Here is a 14704-nt window from a genome sequence, read left to right as displayed (position 1 = left end):
GCAATGTGAGAATGTTATGAAGAGTAGAGAGATCATTGATTTTAAAAATGAAATGTCACATCATTTCCTGATGCCATAGGAGAAGGCTGTAAAGTGCCATAGTTTTTATATGTGGGCCTGAGAGTAAGTGCGATTATTACTATACTAAGAAAAATAATTATCATCTATCAGTAAGACTTTAACTCCTCTTCACTGGTGCAGCAATGCATTAGGATACACCCACTGAAAGGAAAATAGCTCATATTCTACTTCTTTATGTAAAAGTAAGATCATTAAGAGCATTTATTTCATTTCTATTGTCTCACAGAGTGGGTTTGTGCTGAGATTCATTGTGTAAATATACATATTTAAAGGAGCAATTTGTCGAATATGGCTAGATGTCTACTGAAGTTAGCATGCTAATAGCTAGCCGCCCTGTCTCGTAATACCGCTTTGTACCATAAGAGGCAAAAGTCAGCTGTTAGTTGAATAAACTCACAAAATAAACTCGCAAAATGTCGCCAAATGAAATACACTTACTTCTATTTTCCTCACTAAACAGAAAATCAAGCATAATTGCCTCACTAGCTTATCGTAAAACACACTTCATTAAAACTGGACATAAACAAAACAAAACTCACCAACACAGTCTTGGTTTGTGTTTCCTCAGTCACCTCCAGTTTGGTCTAAATAAATCTTCAATTCATCGAGTAACATGTGAAAATATTTCAGCTCTACGCGCCGTTTTTCATTTGCTGCTAACTTGACAGCTAACCAAGCCATGAGCTACAGTAATAGCAGTAGTAGCAAAGAGCAGCAGTTGTCAGTAACTGTTCCCGCCTTTGTTTTTGGAGCTACCTTCAGTATTCTGGAAGTTACACCTTTAACACAAATGTTTCGAGTTTTTGGTTTTAATGTTCCTTGTCTGTGCCTTCACTGACTTGACCAACATCTTCATCACAATTGTGACAAGTATTGACAGCGCAAATATACGTAAGGACTTCACTGTTCTACCTGACAACTCTTATATGTGCCTGTCTGTCTGTGTGCTCCCCAGGGGTGAGTCTGCTCATTCCAGCAGGGGCCATTCCTCAGGGCAGAGTGTACGAGATGTATGTGACGGTGCAGCGGAAGGACAACATGAGGTACGCAACGCCGTCTGCCACATCGCTGCCCCGGAGCAGAGTTTACCCCGTCAGCTCCACCATGTCACCCATGTTAGAGACTGCTGTCACATCGCCACTAAACAGCATGTGTGTGTTTGTCTGTGTGCTTTTCTGTGCACCTCCAGGCCCGCAGTGGACGATGGCCAAACAGTGCTGGGCCCTGTGGTGAGCTGCGGGCCCCCCGGGGCCTTGTTGACTCGGCCCGTCATCATCACCATGCACCACTGTGCCGTGTGTGACGGCCAACAGGATTGGCTGATCCAGCTCAAGAACCATTCCCATCAGAACCAGTGGGAGGTGAGATGTGGGAGGCACAGACGGCTCTAATGTCCGTCATTGGGGTCAAGCCACATGAAGCCACATTAAAATGATGCGTTTGCCACCTAAAATAAGATGCACATATTTCATTTATCCATTCAGTAATCCTTCCTGCATTTGGGTGGTTGTAAAATCTGCTCAGCGAAGATCAAAGGGGAAAGATACTGAGAAAAACAAAATGATGAAATGGAACGGGATGATAAATAGAAGGGGATCAACTTCCAAACCTCTGCTTTGTTTGTGAAGCTCAGCACTCAGAGCGAAGCCCTGTTGCAACCAGGTGCTGAAATAGTAAACCTCTGATAGCAGGGAACGGCCTGGGACTGTTTTTTCCCCACACTGTTTTCTTGTAGCTTTTTGAATGCCTATTTTGGTTCGTGTGTGTGTGTGTGTGTGTGTGTGTGTGTGTGTGTGTGTGTGTGTGTGTGTGTGTGTGTGTGTGTGTGTGTGTGTGTGTGTGTGTGCGTGTGCTGTGTTTGTGATTTTGGAAACCTCGTGCCTGGGAGCTCCATCGTTAACAGTGCTGATGATGATAAGTTGGGCTGCTGAGGGCAGCAGTGTGAATTTTCCTTAGAGTCCTTCTTTCTCACATTTACTCTGTCTGTCACACACTCTCTCTCTCACACACACACACACACACACACACATAGACACAGAGAGAGAGAGAGAGAGAGAGAGAATGAGAGAGAGAGAGAGAGAGAGAGAAACAGCCCAATTACCTCACATCATTTGTAGAGAAACCATGTTTCTACCCTCATCACAAAACCTGCTTTAAACTTGTTAGAAATGGTCCATTTATCGTCTCTCTATCCGCAAAAATCTCTATCAGTAGTACACCTCAGATAATAAGACGATGGACCTCGTCGTGGGTGGTTGTTAGTGTCTTTATCTTGCTTGTGAAGAGAGCATTTCTGGCTGTTTTTTGCCCTCCATATGTTTTTAGTGAACTGTTACAGGCAGGAGTACACTGAGACCTTTTTAAAGGCGAAGGTGCCAATAATTTAATAAACAGACCAAAAACGTTTGTGTAGCAGAACATGAAAAATGTTTCTTTCTTATAAAGGTGAAATAAATAAGAATTGTTCAGCTGTTGAATTCAACAAAATGTCACCATACATATCCACATCATATCACCAGAGTAACTGCTAACTGCTGCTGACTGTATTATGTTTATACATCCTTGACCGTAGCTACTGCTATCTTGTTAGCTCAGTTAGCCTCGCAGCCAGCCAGACTGCCAGGGGAGGGAGTGTTTGTGTTTACACTGCTAGCACAGGAGCCTGAGGCTAGCTGGTTAGCATGCTAACTTCAGTAGATATCTCTGAATATCTCATTCTGCTGATAATTTTAGTTAATTTTTGAAAGTTTTAAACTAAAATTCTTATATAGCACCTTTAAAGGTGCACTACATTATGTAGTTTTGGGGAAGAAATTTGACAAATATTTTGTTATGTTGAAACAAACTTATTAAACAAACTCTCTTTGTTTTCATGACTGAATAAACTGAATAAACAAAGTGACCTTAAAGGACAACACAATTTCATATTGTTATTGTCTTTATATGTGGCGGACCCTGCCACGTTTCTAGCTTCAGACAGTGATCTGGGGACCTTATTTTCCTCTGAGAACAGCTTGTTTATTCAGAAATGGAAAAAATAAATAAATAAATAAACATTTATAAACATTTCTGAGTTTGTATAATTAGCTTATTAATATCGTAAATATTAAGATTCTGAGTTTAAATTTCTTCTCCAAATTGCACAGTGCCCCTTTAAGAAATAAGGCTTGTGGGAAAATGTCCAGGCAGGCAGTCACATATTAAAAATCCACCCACTTAGCAACAGCCTATATCTATATATATGTCCCTCTGTCAGCTCATCTGCTGAGTAGTGGCTCGAATAACATCTTTTTCAGGAAGTCTTCTCACAATCTCCACTGCTGATGTGATGATATGACTTATGGAGCAGAAAGAAAGTGCCAGACTGGCCCCACATGCCTTTGTGACATTGATGAATTACTTGGGGGCAGCCAATAAAGCTCAGTGTAAACAGAATATAACTATTGATCAAGGGAGAAATCTTCAGTCGGACGTTGGGGGAGAGGATCAAGTGAGTGGGGGCTGGGGCCACAAATTCATATATACCATATGTGAATACAAGTGTTATACTAGTATAAACATCTAGTGTGGTTTTGTAATCGATTTAACGCTGAATATTGAGGGGAAAATTGGCTTTTGCAGGATCTGATGACACGGCTGGTCATTACAAATATATCACCAATATTAGGGGGGGTTGTCAAATTTCCATATTTCATATATCGGAGGGGACGTGGTTCCCAGTGGTGATTACGTGCTTGCTATTGATTACATCTCTGACCTGTCAGAAATGCAGATGGTAATATCCAAGGTGACAGCAGCTTCCTCTATATGAGCTTCACTTCCCACTGAGGCCAGCCTCCATGCTGCATGTGTGAAATATTGCTTTTCATGACATGCTCTGTCAAAATGTGTATTCATCACTGCAGTAAAAACAGGAGAGAGATGAGCTCCTCCTGAAGAAGTAATTGCTGGATATTCATATATATATATATATATATATATATATATATATATATATATATATATATATATATATATATATATATATATATATGAGAATATCCAGCAATTACATCACCACCCAGTGAAAAAAATCAGTTCTCCCGTCCCCCTTGAAGCAAACACACAGAAATGCTCTCTCAGTGCCACTGAGGAAACATGGTGTTGTGACGATGATGAAGACAGCGGGTCATATAATGAGGAACATGTGGGGCTTTATGCTTCAGTAACTCTCCTACAAAGACTCATCCTCCCACGCCTCGAGAAAAAAACTGATCTCTGCTGATGATGTCAAAAAATTAGTGAATAAATTATGCCGTGTGAGTGTGTGTTTGCATGTTTGTTTGTGCCTACACACGTCTAAAGCAGAAGCCTACATTTCAACTGTGCGTTCTAATTATCCCCCAATAAGGAGCCCCAGTGCCATCCCCCAGGAGCAGTTAAAGAGTCTAATGATCAGCCATAATACTGCTGTTAAACGGCCTAGCTCACAATAAAATACTGTAATTCCTCTTCTGTCTCTCATAATAGGCTGAATTAATGCACAATGTGCAGCTCACACGAGTGTTTGGATTAGAGAGAGGAAGACGAGAGAGAGAGGAGAAAGCAAGATCAAGAGAGATCAAGAGAGAGGGTGAAAGACGGAGAGAGAGGGGTCCTCACACCAGACAGTCTTAATGAAAGAGAAATATGTCCTGGCACTGGTGCTATTATAGGGGTCAGCTGCAAATGGGCTGGATACTCACTCTTCCATTACTTCACACACATAATGGGAGGGTGTCAGACATTAGTAATACACACTTGCTAAGCGTAATATCTAAAAGGACACGGCTTATGAGAAGCGGCCATGACCCTTGATTGTACTTTCCCACTTAAAATGACATTTAAATTTTAGTTGGGTTGAAGAATTTAAGGGTTCTGTGAAGAAAAAAAAAGAAAAAGAAAGAAAGACGAAATAATTAGAGCATAAAATTAGACAAGCCACGTCTTCTAATCTCTGCTTCAGACTTGGAGATCAATTTCCAGTCTGACAACAAAAATGTATGTCAGACAAGTGTAAGTTTTGAGTGAGACCGTTGTAGCAATTAATAATGATTATATCCACGTTCTTACTGAACACATTGCCCCAGGCAACAACCCCTGAATAATGATTAATTAAAAATGTGACAAATGAAGTTTGAGTACACTTTTTTTATTAACACAGAGATCAATTGTGTCTCCATAACAAAAACAGAATAAACTTGTAAATGTAAAGAAACAAACTGACTGCTTTTAGTGTAATGGCTACACATATTGGTACACTTTGAATTATGAATGAATTGTCTTTTTTGTGATTATGCTCCTCCACCAAGGCCATACAGTCCCCTTTAATACTCAATAATAGATATGCCAGATTTTTATTTATTTTTTGTCAAGATCCATGCATTATTCCCTAAGAAAATAACAAAAATATAGAAAACAAAGCTTGCAAAGTTAAAGAAGGTGAGAAAAAAATTGTGGATCCATTCCTTGATCTGGCTCAGCACCAAAAGTTAATAATAATAAGTGTTTAATAGCTCTATATTCCAATAGTAATCACTGTTATAGAGTGTTTGGTCAGTAACCAATGACTCTGCACCCCCAAATCATGCAATAAAAGCAAAAAGATATCTTCTGGCAAAGTAAAACTACAAAGCAAGCTCCACTTGCTGTGCCTGATGATCTACACTGTATGGGGACTACATAGAATAGTTATTTTGTAGTCGTTTGGATTGAAAAGTCCCATTTCCAGGATGGAAGTGAAGTCAGATATTTTCTCGACTATTATTAGCTGTACTTTGGCTTTACTTGCCAATGAATGAAAACATATAAGCATACTTACAGTAGGTGGCACAGAAACGTTATTAATCTTCTCTTGTTCTCATCTTTTCCCTCTTGAGAAAGCTATTCTCCCCACTGCCAACGCTACCACATGTTGTGACTATTTCTGTTTCATTTTTTTTTTATTTTTCGTCTCCTTTCTCCCACACTTGTGTGACTTTTTCTGTCTTCCTGTCCACACTTTGCTGTAGGATGTGGTGGTGGTAGGAGAAGAGAACTTCACCACGCCGTGCTACATCCAAATGGATGACGAGGCCTGCCACATCCTGACAGAGACGCTGGGTACCTACTGCCTCGTGGGCCAATCACTCAGCGCTTCAACCACCAAGCGCCTCAAATTAGCCATTTTCGGCCCCGTCACCTGCCCCGCCATGGAGTATCACATCAGAGTCTACTGCCTGGACGACACACAGGACGCACTCAAGGTAAATACACAGGAGGTTGCGTATTTGTGTGTGTGTGTGTGTGTGTCCGCTCTTTTGTCTCTCTGTGTTTGCAAAAGGTTATATAGCAGAAATGAAATGTGTTTGCAGGCGTTAATGATGTCTGTGACTGAATTGTTAGAGTGTGTGAGTGTGTGTAGGCATAGCCAGCAGATGAGATGTGGGAGGCGGAATGAGAAATCTTTGTGTTGGTGTGTCACAATAGCGCTGCTGCTCCTAAAAAGATGTAGCTCCTGCCCCAACACAAAATAAGCCACATTTATCCCCCGGACTCCGCTGTTGTCTCCTTCTGTTTAATACTTCCATCTACCTACGTGGAGGGAAGATAAGGATGGATTATTATACTGTGCTGGTATATTAAATACGGTTATTAAGTTTGGGAATGGGTAATGAGAAGTGATAGTGATCCTGCTGCAAGGACATTGAAGTTGGTTTCAGATGGCAGGTCCAGATTCAGGTTCATAAAGCCCAGAGGGAGTGTGATGAATATACTATAAAAAACATTTCATTTGTGAATGGACGTTAGAGCTTTTGCAAGAAACTGCTGAAGCAAACAGAATATAACAACAGTTTACAGCGGCACAAAAGTAACAAATTTGTTTTGAGGTCATGGTTTCATAAGTGCGTGTCCGTGCATTCAGGAGGTCCTGCAGATGGAGAAGCAAATGGGCGGGAAGTTGTTGGACGAACCAAAGACGCTCAACTTTAAAGACAGCACCCACAACCTGAGACTTTCCATCCACGACGTCCCGCACACGTTGTGGAAGAGCAAACTGCTAGCAAAGTACCAGGTGAGCTGCTCATGATCCCCAAATCAGAGCGAGAACTTAAATGTTTTCGTCTGAGAGCTGAGTGAATCTTCTAACCCTCTTCATCTCTTCTGCAGGAGCTTTCCTTTCAGCAGGTGTGGTGCGGTTCACAGAGGAACCTCCACTGTTGCTTTACCCTGGAGCGGTTCTCTGCCAGCACTGTGGACCTGGCCTGTAAGATATGTGTGCGCCAAGTGGAGGGAGAGGGACAGATTTTTCAGCTGGACACTACACTGTCAGAGGTAGACACAAACTCTTTTCATCTTTTCATTTATAACAGCTTAAAGGGACAATATGTAAGATGTGGCCATGTGGATTTTAGATTAAAGCCCTTTTTTACCTTAAAGTAACAGCTTCAAAATTATTTTGATGGTACATTGTCTTGTAATGGGGTGAATGATGTCTCTGTCTCCACTATCACTTGTTTCTGCGTTATGTGACTTCAGTGAGAGGGTAGGATCACAGCGTTACATACATGTTTACTTCAACATACATGTTTTTAAACACATAACATTGTGATGATGTAATGAGTTTTGTTTGTAGTTAGCACCTACACCTACCTTAGCACTGGGATTTTTATTCACAACAGTGGCGCTGCACTCAGAAACTGTGGGGGGCGCCAAATCACACAAAATGGCAATTTCGACATAACGTTACTTTCAACAAAACCATCATCTCTCTCCTGCTCCCATTGCATGTGTCCACTTGTCCCCAGAGTCATAGTCTTGTTCAGAGCCACTGTCAATCGCCTCCATACTGTATCGCCTATCTTTAAACTGGCATCCGTCAGTCTCGTAGGCTGTGTTCAGTCCCAGTTCGGTATCCACCGGGAGGCTGCTGAGCCCGGTAGAGCTGAGGTCTATGGCCCACGTTGACTCCCCCCCTGTGATCCGAGGTAGCGGTCCAGGCAGACTCCCGTCACCTAATAGGGCCACTTAGCTCACGGCTAACTGAGCTAACTTGTCGCTGTGGCCAAAGAGTACATTGAGCAGCTGTAAATGGTTATGCTCTAGATTTTTAAAGATGAATGCCACTTTTTTAACCCTCTTGTCACCTGTTTTTTGCATTCATAGATAATACATTTCCCCCACCAGTTTGCTCTCCTTATATCTTGTTGCGAGAGAGCTTGAATGAATTTACCCTCTCCCGATGTCCTCTTCCTTTTTTTGCATCACTCACAAGACTGACAAGGGATGAGACAGGGAGTCTTGACACTGCGGCCTTCATATAGTAAAGCCTATGACAGGCCAATGTAGAGCAGGGTGGAGCGGAGGGGGAATAATCACCCTCCAGTCGTGCTGTACTTGCTTCACAAAGGCCATCTGGCCTGGAGAATAGAGCTTGAGGGATGGAGGAGCACACGGGCTTTGTGCTCAGTAATGAGATGAATTACAGTACATGCAGTGCAGAGCTGTGTCCCTGCCTGGCCTTGGCTCATTTGTCTCTGGGCCTTGCTCTGGTTTTCTGTTGCCAGACCTCCAGCACTTAAATCCTCCAGATGCAATTTATTTGAAAATCACTCAGCTTGCATCAATAAACGGATGGCAATAAAAAGAATGACTTCCTATGTTTAAGACAACCCAGAAACAGAATCTTTGTTGTGCTGCAAATCCATTTGAGCTACATTATGTTAGGTGGTTTTAAATAATGTAAATGCAGCCTGTTGTAATCTCTGTCTCTTCTTCAACCTCTCTCTCCTTCTGCAGGATTCCCAAAGTATTGATACGTCTTTGCTGGACCCTGCCAGTAACATCACCACACTGGTGGGGCCCAATGCCTTCCGCATCCCTGTCTCCATCCGACAGAAGTTGTGTGGCAGTCTGGATGCGCCGCAGACCAGGGGGAATGACTGGAGGATGTTGGCCCACAAACTTAACCTTGACAGGTGGGTGGAGGAACAGGCTTGTCTTGGAGAGAGACAAGGAGAGTGAGACAATGACTCAGTTATAGGCCCTGAGAGGTTTCAGTCTGTCCACAGGAACAGGCTGTCATGAGGTTAAGCACATTTTTCAAAGGAAAATGACAGAGAGAGAATGAGGAGGTAAGAGCGACTTCTTTTAGAAACTGAACAAAAATACACCGTCTATTCTTCAAAAAGTTGTTGAGCAGCCAAATCCTTTTCTTCATTAGAAGATCACATGGGGAATAAAACAGTTGATAAAAGTTCTGTTTTTATTTGATTTTCCGTGGACTCATTTCGATAAGCATCTGTTGAATTGAGATTAACAGGGCCGGACCGAGCTGAGACAGACAGAGAGAGAGACAAAGATAGAATGACGCTGCTCTTTTCAAAACGTCACCCATGTGTCTTTGATAGTCTTGCGTGTGTGCGTGATAGAGGTACAGCGTGTGTCCATTTATAAGGTCCCAGCTCAGCGGGGCAGCCTTATCACAGGCAGCAGCTGCAGATTGACGAGACCACTGACAGAGTGTGGCACTGTGAAGGAAGGAGAGACTTGAACCAACCTCTTTTCAACAGCCCACAGTGATGACACACACAGACCAGTAGTGTGTACATGAGGCTTGTTAGTGTTAATTTCACATAAAAGTCCAGGAGTGTGTGTGTGCGTGTGTGTGTGTGTGTGTGTGTGTGTGTATTTTTGAATATCAAGAACTGGGTGACAAACGGATTAAAAAAAGAACATCTGTGTGAAAAATTGGATTTTGAGAAAGCACAAACGCTCTGAAAGTTAAACTTTTTTCATACTTACTTAAAGGATCTCTTGTGCGTAATCAGCAGCTCATTTGCATAGTCTCCACACTTTCCTTTTGGTTTTATATAAAGTAGACTTTTTTATGTGCTCTGCTCCTCGTAAGAGAACTAAATTTATTATAAACTGTGCACCTTTTTGCAGCAGGAATCATGAAGTCCAGATGAAAATCTGTTTAACCTTATTGGTTCATTTGAAGGTTCACTCTGTAGTTTTGGAGAAGAACCTTTGACTTGTTGATTTTCACAACTAAATAAACTGAATGAATAAACTGTTCTCCAACATTTCAGACCGTTTTACTTCAATTATAGTTGCTAAACTATTTCAAGTAGCCAACTTTCTAGCTTCAAACAGTATTCTGGGGACCTTATTACACTTTGAGGATATATCAAATAAATATTTCTGGGTTTGTATTATTAATGTCTTTAAGGTGCACTACTGTATGTTTTTTATGCCTAAAAAAAACAAAATAACAAACTGTCTTTGTTTTCATGACTGAGTAAACTGAAGAAACAAACTGACCTTAAAGGTCAACACAGTTTCACACTGTTTTACTTTGTTTTTGGCGGACCCTGCCACCTTTCTAGCTTCAAACAGTTTTCTACAGACCGTATTTTCCTCTGAGAACAGCTTGTTTATTCAGTTATGGAAAAATATTAAAAAATAAAATATTTCTGAGAATGTGTCATTAAAATTCTGAGTTTGAATTTCTTCTCCAAAACTATATCGTGCACCAAAAATATCTATATATAAAAATAGAAAACGATCATCACAACTCTTCATCAATACCTACAGTTTCCTGTCATGCCTACATCATGTGTTCATGATCAAAATGGAAAAATGGGACTGAAATCTTTGCGTAACCTGTACAAATGATGCAGCTAAAACACATTGAAACCATTCGTCAAACCATTAACGCACCAGCCTCGTCCTGTCTTCTCATTCAAGCCTACTCATTCATCTCTGTTAACCATTTACCTCCTTTCTCTAACCCATCCCACTCAGATATCTGAACTACTTTGCCACCAAATCCAGTCCTACGGGAGTGATCCTGGACTTGTGGGAGGCCCAGCATTTTCCTGACGGCAACCTCAGTCGCCTGGCCCAGGTGCTGGAGGAGATGGGACGCCATGACAGCCTTGTTCCCACAGCAACTGAACACTGACATCTGCCTACCAGGGAGTGCGACAACCCGGGAAGGAAGAAGACGTAAAAAAAAAAAAATAAAGAAAAAGAAAAGAAGATGGGGGGGGGGGGGGTTCACCCCCAGAAGCAAGAGAGTCATATGATGTCATAGTGACAAATGCACGTACACACTCGCTGATAACTGCGTGTGTGCGCACTCAAGTAAAGAGGATAGAACCAGTTCGGTCTACTCAGCCATGACCCAGTTAAACATTGGCAACAAAGGGTGTAAAAACTTGGAGGGTAAACAAGACTCTCTGCCAGTCATTTCTCCCTGGCTGTTCCTCTCTCTCTCTCTCTCTCTCTCTCTCTCTCTCTCTCTCTCTCTCTTTGGTACAACAACTTGATATTTTTGGCTCTAGTTTCCTTGGAAACAGCTGTCCAGTTATTTGGATGGACTGTGCGGATATGAGGATGATGCCCTTGCCATAGAAAAAAAAGCATGAGGAGTGAGAGACTATCAGAGGTCAAATGATCAAAGGAGCAAGGCTCCGGTCAGAGTAAGCATCTCTCACTCTCCAAAATCAGTCTCCATGGACGAGTATGTGTTCTGTGATAACATAGTATTTAATAATATGCCTATTTATACATATCTTTGTTTTTGTTTTTTTTTGTATTTTATGATGCCTGTTATGGAATACTTTGCAGTGTCCTCACATTTTTGTGTTTCTTCTTTCATTCAGTTTGACTGTATCAGAGCACCTCCTGGTGGACACTCGCAGTAACGACTCATCCTGTCAGCCACATTGACATGTACAGAAGGGAATCAATGATGTAATCATTTTAAGGTTTTAGTGTTGCTGTCGTAACTACTATTAATATGTTTTATTCATGTTATGTATAATTATTGTTTTTTTCATTATGTGATTTTTTTTAAGTCTTAAAAATGTTTTTTGATAAGTTGCATTGAATAATTTTTTTCAATTTAATTTTTCTGCATGTTTTTACCAAGTCATTTGGCTAACTAAGCCAGTTACCTCTAAATAGAGGGTGATCAAGACCATTTTCCCAAACTGAATAAAGTTCATGACTGATGCTGATGATTTGTACGATGTTCAAGATGATATCTGCATTAAAGAGACCAGGCAGAGAGGAAAGGTCGATATCAAAAGGAATCAAATAAGTATATTTTTATAGGACCAATGCAACTAAATAAAACTGCTTTTTACCAAATAATTGACATACAGTGTATGAGGTTAAATTTAATACATAAGGTGATCATCCAAATATCAAATGTCATTGAAAAAAAAAGTGTTTCCTGTGTTGAGAGCTGAATAACAGTCACCCTGTGGTTTTGGAGGATTTTAACTCATACTTCTGTGTTTGTACATTAATAACAGAAGCCATCAATGTTCCGCTGACACTGACTCTGTGCATAAAAAAAAAAATTAGCGATAGTTGTAAACGCAACATTCCTTTGATGCAGCAGCACTTGTGACTGTTCAGGTGTTTTTGGTTGGTTCTTGATTATTATTTTTTTTCATTTTCTAATGGCAGTTGTCCCAGTTTTTTTCGTAAAGCCGTCTATGCAAACTTTGCATCTCTCTGAAACAATCTTTACATTCTCAGTGGGCTAGCCTTTGCATTCCCTAGTTGTTCTCTTCAGCTTCATGATTATTATTGTGTATAGTGAGAATGTAGCCTGTCTGTTTCCGGCACTCATGATGTTCCTCGCAACTGCTTGCATTTCATCTGTCAAGTTATTGTACAAAGTGTAAGAAAGAATTTTTAAGACTAATAATAAATTATATTTATATGCAACATTGAACATGGAGCATGAGGATCTTCTTTGTTCGAACTGTGAGACTGACACTGGTGGGCCTCGCCCCCTCCTGGTGCCCCCATGTCTGAAAAGATGCTGCCAAAACGGCCTCTTGGATACCCCTATGGTAGACAAAACATGATAAAGTGCCTTCTAGGGTGCCCTTCCATTGGTGGAAGCCTGATAAAGCGCCCTCTAACGTGCCCTTCCAGCAAAGAAAACTTGATAGTCACCTCTAGGGTGCCCTTCCAGTGGGGAAAATGTAGTGATGGTTCCCTTTTTATTTTCACCACTTTAATAACATAATTCTTACAGTTTTTCACATAAATAGACCAATGTTCAAGACACATAGTTTTAATTGGGGGAATGTTATCCAGATCCACTCGTGCACTCTCATTAATCACATATGTACAGATTAAATAAGGCACATGCTAAGTGGTAGAGTGGACGGAACGTATTCTGTACACAGATAAATCATCAGAAACACATTTTAACATCCAGCAAGGCTATAATTATCAATAGATTTCAGAACTGAGCTATGTACACATGAATTGTGAGTGGAAAGAAGAGACAACACATGTCAGCGTGGAAGGCTTGAAGGACAAAACAGAAATTCACACATTCATGACTGACGTAAAGTGTTTTACCCAGAAGTCATCTTTTAATATTGAAATAAAATGTACACAGGAATACTATATAGAAAAATCTGTCATCTGTGTCTGCTGGACGTCTGTTTTGCAATTAATTTAGTCTTACTCTGCTTTGTTCTATAATAATAATAATAATAATAATAATAATAACAATAATCCTTGACAATGAGGTCACTGAGCATGAATTAGACATTTCTTTGGATGGATGACAGTCACTATGCTTGGAACTGACAGTAACTCAGTCAAAAAAAGGAACATGGATGCAGCTGCTACAGTACAAAAGACTGCACATATAATAATGCTGTATGGCTTTAAAAGGGCAGAGCAGGAGCTTCCCCTGTTTGGAACTGATCAGAGGGATTTTAGTCCTCCTCTGCTGCAAGGGTCCCTTCCCACCGGGACAGTCTGGACCCAACAACTGCTCCGCTTTCACAGAAAGCACAACCTGAACACTCGGTCTGAGGCCGAGGTGGCTCAGACAATGGGAGGGCAGAGCTCCCCTGACATAATAAATCTCTCGCCTCTCATTTCTCTGGCTCCCCGTCTGCCATTATCTCCATCACTCATCCTCCCTGTCAGTCTCCTTTGTCCTATCATTCACAGTCTCTTTTTCTTCCCTTTCTTCTATTGGCCATTGTAAGTGGCGCCGTGCCAGTGGCAGTGACAAGTCTGTGCTGATGAGAGCATCTCTCTTGACTCGCTGTCACAGTTTGATGTCTTGGGACTCTAACATCTTCGCCAGGGTCTTCTTCACCCTCAGGGCTGTGAGGCGAGAGGCCGGGTTGTGGGCCCAGCACTCTGACATCAGTTTTCCCATCTGCCGTAGACACTGAAGACACAGATGTAAACACACATAAGAATACAACAAAAACTTTTAGAAGTGGTTTGCAAGTTGTGATCAATTGTAAGGATTAATAATTAGTGGTATCTCATTTTAAAGAAGAAATCTGGGTTTGCAGTTTTTGAAAAATCTATTTTTCAGATGTGTATTCTGTAGCAGTTTGCCCCTGCGCACACGTTCTGTTGTTGTCGTTGTTTTCTTAGTTTGGTGGTGTTGTGTCGATTTGCATGTCTTTTCTTAAGTTGCTAAAGGTGCTTTGAGCTCTCAGGGCCACCGTACATGACTAACTTTCTTTCTAATGAATTTCTATAAGCAGATATTTGCATATGTAGGCAGGATCTGTAGGCAAGGAACAATATTTTGGTGGTTTGGTTATATTAGGGA

The 14704-nt window shown here is 41.1% G+C and overlaps 2 protein-coding genes across 3 annotated transcripts in view; one reads left to right on the top strand and one right to left on the bottom strand.

Moving 5' to 3' along the window:
- The window catches only part of unc5cb (unc-5 netrin receptor Cb), a 123587-nt gene extending 112452 nt beyond the window's left edge, over positions 1-11135 (top strand). For both annotated transcript variants that reach the window (XM_073477897.1, XM_073477896.1), the window contains 7 exons: positions 1037-1124; positions 1271-1442; positions 6111-6344; positions 7004-7153; positions 7249-7413; positions 8878-9056; positions 10888-11135. In XM_073477897.1, coding sequence (XP_073333998.1) covers positions 1037-1124; positions 1271-1442; positions 6111-6344; positions 7004-7153; positions 7249-7413; positions 8878-9056; positions 10888-11047 — 1148 coding nt within the window. In that variant the 3' untranslated portion in view covers positions 11048-11135. The remainder of the gene's footprint in view (positions 1-1036; positions 1125-1270; positions 1443-6110; positions 6345-7003; positions 7154-7248; positions 7414-8877; positions 9057-10887) is intronic.
- A 2032-nt stretch (positions 11136-13167) lies between these two features.
- The window catches only part of bmpr1bb (bone morphogenetic protein receptor, type IBb), a 59268-nt gene continuing 57731 nt past the window's right edge, over positions 13168-14704 (bottom strand). The window contains exon 14 of the mRNA XM_073478676.1: positions 13168-14308. Within this exon, the coding sequence (XP_073334777.1) occupies positions 14183-14308 (126 nt within the window). The 3' untranslated portion in view covers positions 13168-14182. The remainder of the gene's footprint in view (positions 14309-14704) is intronic.

Source organism: Pagrus major, chromosome 12, assembly GCF_040436345.1.
Source record: "Pagrus major chromosome 12, Pma_NU_1.0".
NCBI classification, from domain to species: domain Eukaryota; kingdom Metazoa; phylum Chordata; class Actinopteri; order Spariformes; family Sparidae; genus Pagrus; species Pagrus major.
The sequence above is the reverse complement of the archived record's forward strand: the minus strand, read 5'-3'. Positions and strand labels throughout refer to the sequence as shown.